Raw genomic sequence first — 20,113 nt, forward strand, 5'->3', positions numbered from 1 at the left:
TCTGCTTTGCTTTAACTTTGAGCTCACCCTGGTTCTATTCTGTTTATTTTTGTTTCCCCAGGCCCAGCGCAGTGCCCGTACCGGGTAGATGCTTGGTGTGTCCATGTGTAAAGGCAGGATTCAGTCCTTGTCCTGGCTGCCCAGTGGACCTGTAGACATTTGTGTGTTCTTTGGACCCCATTCAGATGATGTCATTTGCAGCTAATCTCGTCCCCAATACTAAGGAACAATCTGGAAGAATATAGCTCAGCTGTGTGGCTTGGGGCTCTTACAGGCTCACTGTCTTCAGGCCCATAGGGCAGGCCCTCCAAGTTTCCCTCACTGATCCACTCCTCCATTTTCTAAGCCCTTTTTAAACCTTCTCTACTCTTCCTGAACATGATAGGCCACACCTCTCTCTTTTTCAAACGATGACCATGTCTCTTCCTTCACAGAGAAAAGAAAAAGAAATCCCACAGCTTCGAACGACCCTATCTACAAACTTCACTGGATCCCCCAGTTCTTCTGCCTCTTGTTTCCTTCTCTTATTTGGGACTGGCCGTTCCCTCCAACTGGATCGCAGCCCACCTGCCTTCCTAAGCACCTTGTTCCTCCCACTCAACTGGGTCCTTCCCAGCATCATTTAAATATACTTTGATCACTCATTTCTTACAGAAGCAAACAAAACACTCCCTAGACGTCACTTCCATCACCCAGCTGCTGCCATGTCTCTCTGTTCCTTTTCACATCCAGGTTTCCTGAAAGAGTTGTCTGCATTCAGTGCCCATGTGCACCGGTAATGCCCCTGCCATCTGGCATCGGCTCCCAGCCCTCTACTTACTCTGTCCTTGCCAGGCTTCCCCGTGGCTCCTCCTTTTGCTCATCCAGGGCATGGCTCCACCTCCTCCCCAGCCGTTTGACCTGATCCCTCCTCCTTTACTGAGAAACCCTCCTGTACGCTCAGGTCTCCTCCTGCCTGTGGCTTCTCATCCCCCCTGCGGGCTCCCCTCCCGCTGCCCTCGCCTCTGTCTCCAGCCCTCTTCTCTCTCACTCTGCAAAGCTGCCCTCCGCTGCCCTCACTCCCCATTGTCGCCATTGCCCTCGGCATGCTCACGGCCCTGGGTTGAAATCCACACTCCTCATCTTGGCTGCTGCCTGGTGATCTGGCCTCTGGTGACTCCCCCGGCCTCATGTCACACCACACTTCCCGTTTCCACTGTGCTCTGACCACTGAGGCCTTCTCCCAGCCCCTTCCTGTTCCCACTGCCAGCAGTGCCCTTCCTCTGGTCTGCACATCCTGCCTCCTTGTCATTCGGAGAGGCCTTCCCCGACGGCCCGGGCTGACGAAGTAGCCTTTCCATTGTGCTCTATCACATCACCCTCCCGAAAGTCTCTGCAGAGCATTTCTTATTTACTTGTTTCTTTGCTTGATGATTGTCTTTTTCCCCACCTCCATTAGAACATCAGCTTTATGAGCATCTTGCTCAGGGCCAGCATATAGTCAGTGTTCAATAAATATTTGTTGAATCAGTGACTGATTCCCAAATGTGTATTTGACCTCAGTTCACACTTCCACGTTCCTGATCCATACATCCAGGTGCCCACTGGTCCTCTCCTCCCGGATGTCCACGTGACACTGGCACATCTGCACCACTCACTGCTCTCTCCTTTTCCTTCTCCCCAAAGCCTTCTGCCCCTCTGTGTTCCCTGTCTTGATAAATGACAGCACCTGCCAGGGACCCAGAGAGGCCTCATTCCTGACTCTTCCACGTGCCCGCCCTCCATCTGTTCTGCCCCCAAATACGTTTTAAACCGTCCACTTCTCTCCATACCCATCGCACCTCACGTAATCCAGGCCACCTCACTTCTCCCCTGCCTTACTCCAGCACTGCCAGACTCCTCTCTCCATCTGTAACCAGAGTGATCTTTCAGAAACCCAGTATGATCCTGTTACCACCACCCCGTCACAGCCAGTCCCTGGTGCCCATTATTAAAGGGTAAGCTTCTTAACGTGTCGTAAAAGCGCCTTCATAATCTGGCCCCTGGCTCTAGCTCCAGCTTATTTTTCAGCAATATTCCCCTTGTTCACTAAGTTCTTAGCATAATGGACTGCTGTATTCCAACAAGCCTTGTCCCCTCTCACGTTAGGGAGTTTGTAAATGCTATTCCTGGCACCTGGAACATAGATCAGACTGCCCACCCGACACGCGTGCTGCTCTGCCAGGCTAGCTGCTACTCACCACCCAGGTGTGCTTAGGAGAACGGTCCTTCAGGAAGCCTTCCCTGACCTCTCAGGGTGGGGGGATCCTTCTGTTGTATGTCCCAGAGCACTCCGTGCCTACCTCTGTTCTCTTCTTGCTGTATCTTTGCCTCCCAGGTGCCGGATCAAGCAACCCTTTAGAGCCCATGACTACTTGCCATGCCGGTGAGTGAGAAGGAAATCGACTTGCCCAAGGTCATACAACGCGTTAGATCAGAGCTGAGCTGAACTGGGCTTTCAGGCTTTCCATTGTCTCCAGGGCTTTCTTGTCTTACCAAAATACAGTGTTGATTTGTTTTTTCTTTACTACAGCTAGGCAGGTTTGAAGCCTGTCTCCCATCCCACCATACACTCCCCATTTTTAGGCTAATTATTTGAGCTCTTCCAGATTGCGTTTGACTGGTTCTTCCCATGCAAGCTGTCTGCTGGATTGAGATTGTATTTATTTTGTATGATTTTACCACATTTACTTGCATTTGCCATATCAAAATGACAAAAGCCTTGGTGCTCGCAGGGTTGGTGAGGATCTTCTCTCTTTGGTTTTAAAGGCACTCCTTACTGTGTAGCAGAGGGACGTGGTGAACGCTGACACTGCTTTAGAAGGATGACAGCAGGAGGGCTGGAGGAGAGTCTCGCTTTAATGACAAGCTCCAGAATGACAGTTAAACCTTATTAAGGTCAAATGACCTTTTGCAGAGTGTCTGAGTTTTCAAATGAGCCACAGCGTTGAGTTCTGGTTAATTTTTATAACTTTTTTAATAGGACCATTAGCGCTGTTATAAACCTTGTTAATTAAGCAGTAATCTCAAATGCTCCCTTGCAGAGGGAGACATTCCTGGCAGCTGCAGGTGATTAATATCTGGAGTCTAACGAAAGCCTTTTAATCAACCTCAGGGACCGTTCAGTGCTCTTACCCTCAGGAAACGAGAATGATTGGGATTCTGTGGGCGCCTCTGAAAACCTTCCTCCATCTGTACCTTGCTCTTCCTGCCTTCTCTCCAGCTCATGCCGGGGCCTCTCAGGACCGTCACACTCACTCCCCTGCCCCTTCTCTCTCCTTTGCCTCTTTACCCACTCTATTACCTTCCAGAGAACTAGAGACCTAGAGCTGGAAGAATCTTCTTAGATGATTGGATTTGACATCCTGCTTTCAGAGAGTAAGACTGAGACCCAGAGAGGTTCCCACTCGAGGTGGCACAGCAACTAGGGTTAGAGCCACATTCAAACCCCTGAACTTGGAAACAGTCCTCTGCACGGGGTGTCTTCCTCATTTGGTTGAGCTTCCAGCAACGTCACTGCGAGTGTCGGCTTCCCCCCGGCCCTGGGCTGGGGAGGGAACCCCGTGTTCGGGTCTGTAGGTGAGACAGTGTGGTCACAGTTCTATGAGATTGTGATCAGGGCTTTGATAGAGAAAAACCCAGGTGAGTATGGAAGCACTGAGGGTATAGGCAGAATGGGGTCTCCCGACTCAACCTGGTAGGTTCCAAGCAGGTTGAATCTGGAAGAATGGGTGGGGTTTAGGCAGGTGAAGGATGAGACCAGGGTAATCGGTAATCTGGCAGGAGATGAGCAAAGACTGATTTGTGGGATAGCCTGGAGTGGGTCGGGAAATGCAGGTGGCGTCAGCAGAGGTAGAACCTTCTCATCTCATTCCCTGTGGAAAGGCCAACACAAGACAAAGTGCAGATTAGTCAGGTTGGAAGCAGCCAGGAAGTAGTGAAGGTCAACTAAAAGCTTTCAAAGGCTTCTCTGTGCAAACCCTGATCCGCAGGGAGGAGATGGTGCCCCAAAGAAAGAAGGCCTATAGCACATGCCCCTGCAGCCTGGACGGCAGCAGTAGGCAGGCTGGCCACGTGCCCAGGAAGGGCTCAGAGCGGAGGCCGCAGGGTATCGTGCCTGTGCTCACCTCCCCTCTGCAGGCCTCAGCCATGTCCCGTGTGAGTGGAGGGGTCAGCACAAGTTAGTCTCCATGGTCCCTCCTAGTGCCGATGTTCTGCATCACTAACAGGATTGCCTGCTGTGCACTGGCCTGGTACACAAGACTTTGTTTATCCTGCATGGCAGTTCGTCAAGACCGGGCTGTCACTCCTGTTTTATAGGTCAGGAGGCTCAGGTTCAACCAAGTTAAAAATCTTGCCCACGATTACATACCCCAGTGGTGCATTCCCCACCCACACCCCTAGTCCCCTTATGTCCACAATTATTATGTCCCCTCAGGTTTCCCAAGCAAAGCATTCATTCATTTATTTATTCATTCAACATACACTTACTTTATCTTGCCCCTGTGCCAGGCGCTGTGCTAGGCCCTGGGAACGAACAGTGGCATATACATAACATAACTGTAGTAACCTCATACAGGTGCAGTGCTCCTTACAGTTTGAGGAAGGCTTGCAAAATGTTTGTTTCACATCCCTCATGGCAGCCTGAAAAAAGATCATGTGTAGTTTGTTATCCTTGTTTGTGAGGTGAGGAATCTAGGGCAATGATTCGCCTCAGGTCCCCATGCTAGGAAGTAGGCCAAAGCCCAGCTTCAGTCACGTCCTGTCTGAGGCTCACTCCCTGCTTCCTCACAGCAAATGGCAGAGTCAGTAAAAGTGGCCATCCTCAGCCTTATTAGTAATCACCTCAGTGAGGTACCACTTCACACCCGCCAGGTTGTCAGAACCTTAATAATCTGACATGGAGTGCTGTTGGAGATATGGGGCAGGCAGTCCTTGCACACACTGCTGTTAGGGGTGCCAGGCGGCACAACCATTGTGGAAAACAGTTTCCCAGGTATCACCTAGTAAAGTGTAGTATGCACACACCCTAACACTGGGCAGCCCGCACTGAGCATTTCCTGCATGTTTGCCCCAAGAGACACGGCTCAGGGTGCCTGTAACTGCAGAACATGGGAAACCATCCAAGTATCCATGGACAATAAAGTGGGTCAGCCGATTGTGGACCAGTCACACAGTAGAACACTACTCGTCAGTGAAAGTGAATGACCTACAGCTACACGTACACTTCAGCATGGGTGACTCTCAAAACTGGGATGTTGAATGAAAAAAAAAAAATCAGGTGGATATACAGAGTATGGATACACTTGTAAAAAGTTAAAAATGGGAAAAGAGGACAATATGTTATTTAAGGATGTATGCATATGTGTTAACATGAAAAGAAAATCAAAAATTGAGGAGAGTGGTTACCTCTAGTGAGAACAAGGAGAGGATGGTATTGGGGAAGGGCATTTAGGGGCTTCAGAGGGACCAGTAATGGTGTCCTGTTAAGCAGGGGAGTGGACACATGGATGTTGTATCATTATTTTTAAAGTATAAATTTACGGTGTATATCTACTTTGTGTTGAAAATTTTAAAATACAGCCATGCCAGATATGTGAATTGGTACTTTGGAAGTATGTCAGGAGGCACATTTTCCTTTCTTCCCCTTAAAGATATGCACTCGAATGTACCATTAATCCTTGGCCTTCTTGTTTCTTTTCCCTGTCTAGAGTGTTTGTACGACAGAATAGCACAAGAAACTGTGGATGAAACTGAAATTGCACAGAGACTCTCCAAAGTCAACAAGTACATCTGTGAAAAAATCATGGATATCAATAAATCCTGTAAAAATGAAGAACGAAGGGAAGCAAAATATAATTTGCAATAAACTTTGGATTTTTCATAAAGCCTTCTCGTTTTCCTTGTGTGGCGTGTGATTTGTGGGCGATGGTGGTGTCCAGATCAGACCCCACCATGCATGGTGGTGTGTGGGCGGGGAGTCAGGAGGTTTCTGAGGTCAGCGCCTTGTTCTGAACTTGGACTTCCCACTCCAAAGAAGGCAGATGGATTTGCTGAGACTCAGGCAGCAACCTGGCGCCAGTGTTGTTCTGGGGATGGTGAAAGCGCTGTCTTTTCGGAGGGGGATAAAGTGTCTCTGAGTTGCCTATCACTTGGCCAAGAATTTGAGCTGATATTTTTACCATTCAAGGACTTCTATCTTTGTTCCTCTGTTTTGTTCTAGAATAACGCTCCATTAATTCTTTGCTGTAGACAATCATTAGCCTCATTTATTTAAGGATGGATATTAAGTGTACAGTGGAGGTGACGAGTGTCCTTTGAGGGGCGGAACATTCAGGCTGAAGGAGAGAAAATTCATAAGGGATGTGGTTACTGTCTACAGATCTGAAGGGCTGTCTCGAAGCAGATTACTTTCTCTTACCTCAAAGGACAGATCTAGGACCTGTCACTCAAGGTGATCTGAGATTCAGCTTTCCTGATAATTTGAGTCAATCTTTGTAAAGGAGTGTCGGGGGTGGTAATGTTAGATGTGGTTCAGGGTTACCTTCAGAAAGTCAGGGGCAACGTCACCTGGTGTCGGTTCGTTCATCCTATCTTGTATCTCAAATGATCTTTCAAGTTGCATAATTTTTATCTCGTTCAGTAGCTGCGTCTCTAAAGTGCCTGGTGCCCAGTCAAGCAAACCACATTTGATCTTCCTATTGATTAACACTTTCCTTTCTGTAATGCCTATGAAGTCAGCATAGTATGTTGGAAATGGCAAGGGTTTGGGGCTGAGGAGTTTGGGTTCCAAACCTGGCTCCACTGCTTGCTTTGGGCTTAGCGTAACCTCTTGAGTTTCAATTTTCTGTTCTGTAAAAAGGAGATAATATCTACTTTGCAGAGTTGCAACGTTGCAGAGTTGCTGTAAGTTATAGAGCACTATATATAAGTGCTCGATAAATGTTGGTAGTCATTATTTTCTTCATTTCTGGTTATTGGCTTTTAGGCATTGGTTGGAAAACTTTGGCCTCTGGTTTCTCTAATGGTTATCCACTAAACCATTAGATTACTGGTGGTCTATTAGCGAAAGCTCAGGGTCACTAGGGTGAGTAGTGGAGGTGGTTACCTCTTTGAGGAATTTCATTTTAGTACATAAAATAATTCTTTGTAATCTGAAATATGCTTGCTGATAGGATGTATAGGTATGAACTTCCTTTTATGGTATTTTCCCAGTTCTCCAGAGACTAGCGGTGTGATCTTGGACCAGTCACTTAACTTCTCAGAGTCCTTACCAGTACAATGAGGAAAATAATGCATACCTCACAGGCTATGTGGATAATTAAATAATAATAACAACAATAACAGATACTTAATATGTGCCAGGACTTTTCTAAGTGTACAACAATAACAGATACTTAATATGTGCCAGGACTTTTCTAAGTGTTTAACAAAAGTTAATTCATTAGGTAAGTAAAGTTTGTGACACTTAGTAGTGTTCAGTAAACTCTAGTTATTAAGATGTGTTAATGGCAGGGGAGCAGCTTGGGCATGAGTAGTGTGAATGCATGAGAGGCTGGGAAAAAGTATACATGATTTGAACTCATCCCATTTCTGTCCTAAGCATGGCGAAGATAACAAACACCCAGAGGCTCCTTTTCCCTACAAAGACTAATAAGATATGATACCTGCTTTATAGGTGCTTTTAGGTTGGAAGGGAAAATAGTCATCGAAATACCTGTTTAAAAAGGCTATGACATGTGAATGTGCTTTGCGTAATGTATGACACATACATCAGGGACAGAACAGATTGTGAAAGATTGTGGGATCTGATTGTGACTTCACCGCTTCTGGGAAGGTCACTTGACCGTTCTGGAGCTCGTTTCTTCTAAAGTGGAGATAATGATCCCTAAGTCAGGGTTACTGTGGAGAGTAATCCAGGTAATATCTGGGAAGAGAGCTCCGTAAGTCTCAAAGAGCCATGCAGATGTTTGTTAGCTGTCCTTAGCTTGCAAGGCAGAATGAAATCAAAAGTAGATGTGACAAGGAAGGACGTAAGAGCTGTTTCTGATGGGGAATCGGGGCAGGGGAGGGGGCAGGTGTTTTTACACCCTAGTTAGACTGAGACTTTTTGAGCACCTGTTGTGTACCTGGTGCCCTGTGACTGTTATGTGAGGGCAGGGCCACCATTCTTACACCCATACAAATGAGGAAATGGGCTCAGAAAAAGTTAAGTAACTTCTTGGCCAAGGTCCCAGAGTTGTCAGCAGTGGAGCTGGGTCAGAATCCAGGTCTGTGGAAATTCTGTCCTTTTACCTCTTCCCTCGAAAGCTGAGTGGAATATTACGGTCTGGGCTGAGAATCTAGCCATGTAATCTCGGCATATTTAGGAGAGTCCCAATTTAAGTAATCAATCAATGGAAATCGGTCTCATTATTTCAAGCCATTTGAAGGGATGGGGAATAATAGTACCATTTATGAGGATCCGCAGTTTTATTACATTCAAATACATACACAAAACTCAAGTTCATTTTGTGTAGTAGGGAGTTTCCCAAACTTGCCCAGTCTTGCGAATTTGCTGAGGTACTTAAAATACAGATTCCTGGGCTTTGGTTTAGGGAGCTGGATTCGGTAGGGCTGGGATAAAGCTGGGAGCATGTGTTTTAACACAAGTGCCAGTTCTGAATAACACCAGTCTAGTAGACAGCATTGGAAGTCCTGTTTTAACAAAGGGACAAGAGTGTTTCCTAAGTAAAAAGACATGCTCCTTCTAAAGTGCATGACAATATTTGAAACTGAGAATAAATGTCCTCTTAAGTAGCTGAGGATCTGCCCTAACACCTTGTTTAGAGTTTCTCTTTCATGCTCACCGAATGCTGTTTAGTTGGACATGATGCAGAAGATGACTTTCAGTGTAGGTGCCAATGATTTTCCCCTCACTTTTACACTTAGATTCTTTCTTTCACTTCCTGTGACAGGCCAGTGAGTTGTGGAGGACAAGACAGTCAATCCTGAATTGGCAGAGCCTGAAACGATGAGGTGTGGGCCCTGTTTACAGAAGCCCCGGCCACAAGTTCTCTGTTGCCAGACCAAACAGAAAGATGTGGCTTGTTTTTATTTTCTAGCTGAGGAAAGTGTGTTGTTAGTGACTGTTATGTGCCCATGGGTTTCTTAGATGCATTTCTAAATTGTGACTTTTTTGGTAATTATAAAGAAATGAAAACCACTTTATAGAAATTTTTGGAAAAATAAGGGAAATGTTCCAAATTGCACAGCTGCAAGCATTGTGATGTATCTCTTGTAGTCCTTCATTTAAGAGCGTAAATGTGTATTTTACATACCTGTGGTCATAGCATATGATCAGGTTTGCATCCTTCCCTTTCTTTTTAACATACTTCCCTGTTGCTCCATGAAATTTATAGCCATCAATTCGAACATTCCTCCCGGTGAATGGACATCAAGCTACAGTTGGGTAAACCACCTGGTCGGCTGTGGGGCTGACCCACAGGGCTGCCAGCTCACGGAAGCTCTCTCTGCACACTTGGGTCCAGCACGTAATTAAAGTGCCCCAGGGAGAGTGGATAAATGGCCGCCAGTGTTACAGGTGGGTTTCCTCTCTTCTCTCCTCTCCCCACGCCCACTCGGTCCTCACCTGTGTGTGCGCCTATCCTGTCTCTGACCTGCTCTGACCTCTTACACTGTGACCTTGGCCTTCAAACCTGCCTTTGGCCCTCCAGACACCCTGTACTCATCCCACAGCGTGCAGTGCTCATGAGCTTTTCCCTGTGCGCTCTGACTAGGTCCACTCCCGACCTTCCAGCTCCCCTTGCTCACCTCAGCCCCTACCCTGTCACCCAGCCGGCCCATTGCCCTTCCTTGAATTTTTAGGTCGTTTATAAATTAAACATCTATGAAGATTTTTGTGTGCACAGTTTTTTTTTTTTCCTCTTTATATTTTCTATCAGTTTCTTAGGTTCATTTTACCTGGGTCAAAAAGAGTACCACTTTTATCATTCTTGGTACATATAATGGACATGACCGTGTTTTAATTATTTTGCCAACCTAACAGGTGAAAATTATTACCTCGTTACATTTTCTTTGATTACTTCTGAGACTGCACATCTCTCCAGAGTTTGGTTTCTTGTTTACACAAAATAAAAGCGTAACCTGTGAGCATTTCCAGCAGAATTCATTTCATTTTCTGTATATAGTTTTCTCTGGACCAATGTGTTTACCTTGGGCATATTTTTACTTTTACATCTGCAAATAGACATACCAACAGGTCTTTTCATCACTTCTGTTGAAGAGATTAATCAGTTTCTGCCAAACAGCTTCATAGGCTCATGAAACCTAAGGGTCAAAAGTGAAGTTCGAGGTCCTCCACTCAGATCTCCTCTCCACTGAAAGCAAATGCCTTTCCAGACCATGCTGGAATTCTTCCAGGCATGGAGAATTCATCTTCCTACCCAAGAGTCCCTCCAATTATTGTCATCACTGAGAAGTTCTTCTGCTGAGCTAAAAATCTACTTCCCTGAGACTTCTGAGGTCACTCTAAGTCATGCAAAATGCTTCTGCTTATAGCCCTTTGCAGAGTTGAAGGTGGTAATCATCTCTTCACAGACAATAAGTAGCTCAAATTCTGTTCTGCCATCTCTCACATGGGAGAGGCAGTGCAGGAAAGAGTGAGGACTCTGGATTTAGAGAGCCCTGTGTTCAAATCTTGACTGCCACTTACTAGTATGTGACCTTGAAGAAGTTCTCAATCTCTCTTGACTTTAGTTTTCTCATTTTAAAAGTGGGAATAGAATACCTATCTCACAGGGCTGTATATAGAGCTGTACAAGATAATATGAGTAAAGCACCTAGGCATTCAATATCTCTTAGTTCCCTAATCCTAAGAACTCTGACCATCCTGGTTGCTCTTTTATGGATACGCCACTAGAAGGTAGGGCTCAGGACTGGACACTGCTCTAGGCAGGGTCTGACCAGTACTAACTAGAGCAGGTTGTCATCTCTTGCTCCTGGATGGCATATCTCTTTTAGAGTGCCCTAAACTTGAATTAGCATCTTTAGCAATAGAACTGTCTCACGTTGAGCTTATGGTCACCAAATACTGTCCTGCTCCCTTTTTTGGCTAACACAATACTTATCCCTTTAGTTCACTGTGTTGTAAGAGAACGAGCATAGATTTTGATGACAGAGGAACTCACACCAAATTCAAATCCTGACTTCATTATTTATTAGACTAGAGGAAATTGGGCAAGTTCCTAAATCTTCTAGCCCCAGTCACCTTGTCCGTTATGCAGTTGTTAATGTAACCACACTGACCTCCCGCGGTACCAGACCTACAGCCCTCACTATCCCAGTTGCGGGCTACAGTAAATGTGGTTGTTTTTTGTTCCCTTTTTCCTTCCCTTATTCACTTTAGCAGCTATTTATACCCCCCTCACCTCAACTGTGTGTTCTTAAATGTACTTCTTAAACAAAATACCGGATTTTGCATGCATCCCGGTTCCATTTCATCTTATTGGTTTCGGCCCAACATTCCAGCTGGTTGAGATCTTCTTTTCCATTTGTGTTTAAAATACAAAACAAAATTTGAGGAAAGCCAAAGCCAAAAAAGAAATCGAGCCATAATCCCAAGAACCAAGCCCAACAACACATTCACTCCTGGGAGCCCCTCCTGTCTGTCCAGGGCAGTACCTCTTTGTTCACGGCAGTTGGCCAGCCTCCCGTGATCCTGCCTTGTTCATTTAACATCATATGGCAAACATTTCCCCCTCTGCTGCCTGGTTTGTGTAGCTGCCATTTCAATGCCCTTCCTGACACTGGGTCATGATTACCTTCTTATCTCCTCACTGTACATTTTATCGTCTCTAGTTTCTTGCTATTAGAGATAATGCTGTCATGATCATTTATAGTTGTTTGTGTCTTAAATTCCCAGGAGTGAGCTAATTAAAGGGCAAGAACATTTTTATAGTCTTTTCCATGTTGTTGTTATATCTATGTTTGTTATATTAGCCCTCAAAAAGGTCAAGCCAGGTCTCAAGGTAGGTGCACGTGCCATTTCTGCACAACTTCACCAGTGTTTGGAATTTTTAAAGAAGGTTGGCAAATTAGCTTTCTCTACAAAAGTACTTTTTCAACTTCTTCCTATGTGAATTGTCGATTCATATGTTTGCATGTTTGAGATCCTCATGGAATTTTATTCTATGTTATATTCTTCCTCCCAGTTTTATAGCATAGAAATATGATCTTCTGTATCTTCACCAAGTTATCAATAATAATGGTTAGGTCAGTGAAAAGAAAAGAACCGTGTGGTCCTCCACTAAAGACCCCACTTTTCTTTACCAGTTACTTTCCCTGAGCTGGATTATTCTCGTAACTCCTCCATCTAGATGTGATCAGGGAAGACCTCTAAGATGTAACATTTGAGCTTACGCCAGAAGGACGAGAATGGCCATGAGGAGATGATTTGTCTGTCGGTCCATCTCCTCCCCATTCATCTTCAACGAGTTGAATATCTCTAGTCTGTGCCCACCACTCCAACAGGCATTGCTGGTTGGGTCCAACAGGGAGTCACACCTCAAGGGTGGTTCGAAACCCTGTGTTCTTTCCACCATTCCAGAATGCACTCTTTTGGCCATATCCAATCTGGTACCCTGGGCATGTTTCCATTTCAGTAGCTAATGGGGAGAGAGATTCAGTATTCTAACCTCACCAACATCTGTATCCAGAAGTTCCCCCATGAGTAATTATGGACTCATTCAGTCATTTCACAAATATCTGAGTGTCTACTAGGTGTCAGTCACTAGTCTAAATGCCTGAGACATATTAGTAAAGACAAAGACTTTAAACTCTAGAGGGAATGGAATGAGATGGGTAGGAAGATAAATGGTAAATGTAATAAATAAGAAAACTGTAGAAAGTGATAAGTGCCATGAAAAAAGGCAAAAGCAGAGCAGGGAGGCAGATTGAGTGTGTGGTGGGGAGAAGTGGAGCGCCCCGGAAGCTGAGATCAGCATGGGGTAGCAAGCCCTGTCCAGGGCCCCTGCCACGGGTGTGGACGTATCCAAGGAGTGTGAGAAGTATGGGACATTAAATCTGTCCTGTCTACCTGGAGCCTCACTTTTATTCCAAGATGTGCGCTCATTCGTGCCTGGGTCGTTAACTATAGAAAACCTATCCTCCCCTGTCTTGAAGACTCAGCTCAAATATTTCCTCTAAGGAACTGTTTCCACCTCTTCCCAGAAGGACTCCCTCCCTTCTCTAGTTTTCCAAATCTCCTCCTTTCCTTCCCTGCCAGTCCCAACCTTCCCAGCATCTTAGCGCTCCGAGCATTGTGTTGTAATGTCTATCTAGTTGTCTCTTTCCCTGAGGCAGTCAGCAAACTGAGAGCAGGACTGTGTAAATTCATCTCTGTACCCCTTTGCAGAGCCCCTACTGTGTGCTAGGTGCAGGAGATATAGATATGGACAATATTTGTTTAATTAACTAGTATTTATTGAGCACGTACTATGTTTTAGGCGCTGTCATTATTTTATTTCTCACACAACACTGTGAAGCAGATACTATGACCATCCGCATTTCACAGATGAGGAAACGGACTTAAAGAGGTTGAGTAACTGGCCCAAGATGGCACCACCATGACCAGGAGGATCCGGGACTGGCACGGAAGCCTGAGTGCCTCCAATGCCTGGCGTCTTTACGACCGTGCTTTGGGCGACCTTAGATCGCTCGTGGACACAAACTGTTTCTTCTGTGTGGACCTTCCCGGCCACCTCTGCTCCATGACCTTCTCCTTCTCCTCCCTCCAGGAGGTCTTCAGTGCTCCCTCCACGGTCTGGGTGGGGACGCCTCCCCCTGCTCTGTGGCACCCTCTCATGCCCTCCGCTGGCCTTGTCAGCCCATATTGTCATTGTGCGTCCATCTTTCTCACTGTGAGCCCTCCAAGGCAGGACCACTGTGTGTTCATATCTGAGCCCCGGGCCCAGCACTGAGCCCAGTGTTGATGAAATTCCCTAGAATCCTGGCCCCTGATGACCACAGGTGTGGGAAACCAGGGACCGAAGCAGTTCTTTCTGCCTGGGGATTTAAGAACTTGAGGGATGAAGAAAGTCCTTCAGAGGGTGTCATGAGACCTTCCTGGTCTTGTTCCCCCAGGAGAGACTGTCACCAGGTCAAGAAAGGAGGAAAGGATTTGGCAGAGGTTAAATTTGAGGAATCTGACCTCACACTGCCTGGGTCTCACCCCGGGATCTACCGATTACCAGCCCTGCAACCTTGGGCAAGTTATTTAATTGGTTTGGGCTTCAGTTCGCTCCTCCATAAAATGGAGGGGTCAGTTCCTACGAGCATTAAGTTAATTTCTATAAAGTACTTAGAACTGTACCTGACACATAGCACTGTGTAAATGTCTGCTGTCCCTGTGAACAAGGGGCAAGAGGTGGAAGCAGGTAGGTGTTTCAAGGAGTGGAGGTGAAGTTGGTATTGGGGGAGGAGACTGGAGAGGTGGGTAGGAGCAGGGTCCTGGGAGGGCCTTGGTCCCAGGCTGAGGTGCCGGACCCTGAGGACCAAGGACAGCTGCTGAACGATCATGCTGGCAGCAGTGTGGTGGCGGGTTTGGAGGGAGAGAGAAAAGTCAAGGAGGTTTCTGGAATAACCCAGGTGAGAGATGGTGAGGGTCAGGTGCACACTCTCCTTCCTCCTTAAGTGTTGCCACTACCAGGTGGGAAGCAGGCTGTGAGCACCATCCTGCAGCCGTCCAGATGGGGAGTGCCCAGGGCAGCTGGGTCTTCATGCAGCTCCCATGCCCTGAACTCACTCTGCGCAGGCCCTTGTGGGGACTCAGCCCGTGGAGGGGCGGCAGACCCAGATCAGGGAGTTGAAACGTGTCAGGAGACTGGGAGGCAGATTGCAGGGCTGTACTTGTCTCTGTGCCAGGTCTTCCCTAAGCACTTCCTTGGTGCCGTGGAAACAGTGTGGGTGTGAAATGAGACTGCGGGTTTGAACTTTCCTCCACAGCTTTTCAGTAGCATGACCTTGGCCAAGTTACTCAACCTCTGGGTCCTCAGATTTATCAACTATGGAACAAGAATAACAGTGTCAACATTTTAGGGCTGTTGCATAAAGTGCTGTGCACATGGCAGGCACATAGTAGGTGCTCATTAACAGGTACTGTCCTACCTCTCAGAGTGATAGAGGCAAGGAGGGCTGGGCACTCAGCCAGGAGCATTCCACTCGCCTGGGCTGAGGGCGGGTCTGGCACTTCCTGTCTGTGAGCCTCCGTGTCCTTGGTTATCATACATGCGTGACGGTCCCCGCGCCACCAGCCTCTGAAGCCGCCATGGCCTGGCAGCAGCGTCATGGCCAGGGCAGGGCTTGGAAACCACGAAGCGCTCCAGGTGCGGAGGTAGATCTCCGTAGCCCTCCTGCTCCCCTCGCCTCTCCCTCCTGTGAGGCAGCAGATCTCAGCCTGGGATACATCCTCTCCTGAAACTGGGGTGAAGCCCCTGGCCCTGAATGTGAAAAGCGCAAGTCACTACTGAGAGGCTATCAGCGGGGGCAGCAGGGAGGCTGGAGTTCTTCTTCCCAACGGCTCTTTAAATTATTTTCATTTTGCTGACTTGTACACTTTCTGCGCTAAGGAGCTTTGGGAGATGGTTATAGGCCATTTAAGCAGAAAGCCTCATTGGCTCCAGTCTCTTTTGGGGGGAGGAAGAGATTTAACCCTTTGTAACCAGCCTGGTGCTGCCTTCCACGGGGCCCAGGAGTGCAGGTGGCCTCTGCAGGGTGGGGCTGCCCTTCAGGGAACCTGGTCCAAGACCAAAGACACCCTCCCCAGATTTCCAGTGTCAGCCAATCAAAGGCACAGATGGAGTAGAAACCCAGCCAGATTTGGAGGTAGCTCCCTGGGTTTCAAATTATGATTCTAAGGTGGCTTGTTTTCTTTCTTTCTCTTGCTCTTTCATTCTTTTCTTTTTTCTTTTGTTTTTAAAATTGAGCGTTTGACCTAGACTTCCTTTTTCAGAGTGAGAAGGGCAGCTGACAGGAGCCTGCTGATGCCTCTCTCATGCCCTTTCCTCTGCCCGGGATCAGGGATCTTTCCATTAGCTTTCTTGAGCCCCTCCTGCATGTCAGGATCCACACTGAAGACTTCATATATTTAATCATCACAACAAGAATATTTGGGAGTTGGTGTTACTGTCTTTATTTCTCCTGGTAAGGACACTGCAGCTCAGAAAAGTTAGAATTTTTGCACAGGGTCACACAGCGAATAAGTAAGAGGGTCAAGATTCAAATCCAGGTCCTTCTGAGACCAAGTCCACTGTTCTTTCATCACAACCTCAGTGCCTTCTAGTAATCAGCACTGACAGAGCCAGCAGGGTGCCAGACCCTGCACTGTGTGACAAAGAGGAGGGTCCCTCCTCCCCGGTTGGAGTCTAGCCGTGTTCAAGGTTCACCTACATGTGCAAGGTTTCCTTGTAAAGCAACACAGGATGATAGAAGGTGTGGAAGCAAATGTCCGACAACAGGATAGTTATACACATTGCGTGCATGTGCATACACACACACACACGTATGTTGACTTTCTTCGTAGAGTGAAATACCATACAGCAAAAAATGAACCAGATCTCCATGTATCACATAAATAAATCCCAAAAGCATAGTGTGCAGTCCCAAAAGCAAGTGGTGGAATGAAGCTTAGAGTTTAAGACTATGTACATAAAATCCTAAAACACGCGAAAGGACACTATAGGTTTTTTATGGACAGACAGGTGTGCAGGCGCAGTCTGAAAACTTGGGCAGGAAGGATAAAGCCCAGCTTATCAGGGTTGTGGGATGGGGAAGAGTGCAAAAGAGGCTTCTGTAATGTTTTAACTATGTAAAACAAACAAACAAACAAGACATCCAAAGAAAAAAGCAGAAAGCGAGAAGGTTCCATACGTTTCGCCTGGGAGGGTAACGGGAGTGGGGTCCGCGACACACACCTCCGCTTCCGTGTACCCGGAGGGCAGAGCTGGCCTGAAGCTCAGAGTCCTGTGGGGATTGGCATTAACTCCCCCCTCACAGGCTCTTGGGAGGATTAAACAAGGGATCAGTCGAAGCATTTTCAACTGTAAAATGTTGTAGGAATGTAAACTGATGTCACACACTTCTGTGCTCTCTTCCTGTCTGTCTTCCTGAGTAGATTGTGACTTCCTGGTTTCTGATTCATCTCTTGACCCCAGCCTAAGCTCAGGGAGCACTGCTGGCTGCGGGCCAGGACTCTGGGTCTAGCAAGCCTTGCCCGCAGTGCCTTCTCCCTGACCCACAGGCCGTCTGTTCTTGCAAGGGCTGTCTGGGCTGAGGGGAAACATCTCATCCCCAGTGCCCACCCCTCGTGGACACATAAAATTGATCGCTCAGAGCAGTGTCAGTCACTGAAGGAGAGAAAGGTTGAGAAGAAACCTGTCTTGGGTCCTGTGGATGAAGGGTGAAGGATGAAGGATGCAGTAGTAAGAGCCCAGCCCTCCCAGGCTCTCACCTCTGGCCCCAGGCAAGACACCCTCTCACCAGCATGGACGGGCTGGGAGCAAAGGCTGTGTAAGTGACCCAGTTAGGTGAACGACCTCCCTGAACTGCATCCCCACAGAACCCTTCCTTGATCCTTCCGTGGCCCTATGAGATGGTTGTCACCACTCCCACTAGGAAGATGAGGATGCTGAGGCTGGAGTGGTAATAACGGCCATAGTCAGATGTCAAATCCCAGTCTGGTGAATCCCAAAACCTGTGCTCTTCTCCGAGGACCTAGGTGTCTCCACGGTCTGAAGGCAGAGCTGCGCCCAGAGAATCCGCGTGTGGCAGCAAGATGCAAACCCCGCCCCCTCCCGTAATTCAGTCGACTGGTGGCTGAGGCAGGGACTGGAGTGAGATAATCACGTTTCAGAGCCGACCAGAGTGGTTGCCACTCAGAGGTCCCTTTGTATTTTGAAGCTGCCGTCTCTAATTAGACTTTGCCTTAATTGCAAGATTTCCATACGCCCGTGACTGCGTGCACTCTGTCTGGGGATAAACACGTCCATCAAGCGTGAAGCAAATTGTGGCAGTTGCCTTGGCCCCATCATCCCGTTCGCTTGCTCCGCGGCAGCTCCTCTGGGGACGTAGCTCAACCTTCCCCTGTGAAAGTGCTCTGGGGCCCACATTTTAATCAAACGCGTACCTGCCTCTAGGAAGAAGAGTAGGGGCACGACTCGAAAGTGATTACATTTAATAACCAAAAGACCAGAAAACGTCTGCTTTGCAATGCATAATTTCACCAGATATTTATTTGTTTCATCATGTGGCCACGTTCTATATGCTATATGGGGACATTTTATTAAAAATGCCATTTATTTTACCTGCAGCAATAAGGGACATGCACACCTTTTTTTCCTCCCCACTGTGTTAAAAGGCATTTGTGGTTATTAAATTACTCTTGATTAGAGGAATGCCTGTCTCCAAATTTACTCCGAAGCATTTCAATAAAATGGTCTCAAATGTTTATTCACTCAGCAAATACTCACCAAAGCCATCGGGGCCAGGTGCTGTGCTAGCACGGGGATAATGAGGTGGGGCAGCGGTGTCTCTCTGCCTCCCAGGAGCTCCTGGGGCATGGGACAGGGGAGTGACAGATGCATCCCAAGTCCTGGCACAGCGCCTGGCCCCTGGGGGCTACTCAAGCAGTTTTTGTTCAAGAAATGAATGAATGAATGAATGAATGAATGAAGGGAAGGGTAGAGAGAAAACTCGAGCACCTCAGCGTTACAGAGCTGGGCCTGAAGCCATGTGAGGTACTGCAGGGGCACAAAACAAGGGCTGGTTGATTGTGCTTGCACGTCCTCCAGGAGGTCACTGCTGAGCTGACTCTCAGGTGAGAGCTGGGCCCCGGGAGTGGCCTAAGGCGTTACACGCAGACAGGATTGGGGAGGGAAGGTCTGCAGTCCTGGACCCGTCTCCCTGCAGACGTCCACATGGCTGCCCCCACTGCCTTCAGATCTCTGCTCCATGTCCCTCATCAGAAGCGCTCTCCTCGACCACCGTCTGGAAGAGCAAGCACGTCACGCCCCACCCCAGGGCACTCTCACGTCTTCTGCTGCTGCTTTATTTTTCTCCCACCCTGATGTATGTGTTTCAATATTGTCCTAAGGTGAGGTGTCACAAGAGCAATGACTAGAAGAGAGCCTGGCATATCATAGGGCCTCAAAGTTGGATAAATGGATGGGGGGGTAAATGAATGAGGGACTGAAAAAGCTTAGTGGTTTCTCAGCACCTTAAGAGGTCCAGCTTGGGGTCTGAAGTGCAGGGTCTGAGTGGGGCCTGCCGAGAGACAAGGCTGTGGGGTGATGGGGGGCCAGGGCCCCCGGGCCTGCAGGCCTTACATGCCTGTTTAATGAGCTGGACTTTGCTTTCAGGCGGCAACAGGGAGTCACTGAAGGGTGTTGAGCCCGGGAGTGACGTGGTTAGATTGGTGTTTCAGAAGGACCACTCTGGTGGAATTGTAGGTGATGAATGGGATGGGGGAGACCGAATTTGGGAAAAGAGTTCGGAGGCTGGTCGGATGGTCCCTGCAAGAAATGTGGGGACCAGAGCAAAGCAGTGGTTCTGGGAATGAAGGAATGGGCAGGGAAGGTCAGAATGGAAATATATATTTGGGGTTAAGCCACCGTGATCTGTTGATCGGAGGGGAGCGGGAGATGAGGAAGACTGGGTGATGACCCCCCGGTTTCTGGCTTGGCTGAGCAGGTGGGCAGTGATGTCCTCCACTGGGAGGGGACTGGGGATTTGTCTTCCCTGGGGCGCTGTGATGGGGCCATGGAGAAATACTTGTTCCAGTAGGAATCCATGGCTGAACATGAATCACATTGTTGAAAAGCACCATCCAAATGTGGGTCTCATGTTTTGCAGCCCTTGTTGAGCCCTAGAAATGCAGTTGGCAGGATTGTCTTTTGACGAAGTGATGGCCTATCCAGTGAGGGGCCACCCAGAATCTGCCTGTTTCTACCAACTGCTCGTGCCAAGGTGTCCGGCCTTCATCCCCCCTTCCCTTAAAGATCGCCAAGTAGTAATAGAATGAGCGTAGGATTTTAGTTCAGAT

At 47.7% G+C, this 20,113-nt stretch overlaps 2 protein-coding genes across 6 annotated transcripts in view; both read left to right on the forward strand.

The window, feature by feature from the left end:
* The window catches only part of BEND5 (BEN domain containing 5), a 47,025-nt gene extending 41,119 nt beyond the window's left edge, over window positions 1-5,906 (forward strand). For all 5 annotated transcript variants that reach the window (XM_082430199.1, XM_082430203.1, XM_082430201.1 and 2 more), the window contains one exon: window positions 5,730-5,906. In XM_082430199.1, the coding sequence (XP_082286325.1) occupies window positions 5,730-5,887 (158 nt within the window). In that variant the 3' untranslated portion in view covers window positions 5,888-5,906. The remainder of the gene's footprint in view (window positions 1-5,729) is intronic.
* The window catches only part of AGBL4 (AGBL carboxypeptidase 4), a 1,388,494-nt gene that overhangs the window by 1,167,263 nt on the left and 201,118 nt on the right, over window positions 1-20,113 (forward strand). The gene's annotated exons all lie outside the window — the stretch shown is intronic.

The sequence above is a fragment of the Balaenoptera physalus genome, assembly GCF_965194825.1.
Source record: "Balaenoptera physalus genome assembly, chromosome: 1".
Classification (NCBI taxonomy): domain Eukaryota; kingdom Metazoa; phylum Chordata; class Mammalia; order Artiodactyla; family Balaenopteridae; genus Balaenoptera; species Balaenoptera physalus.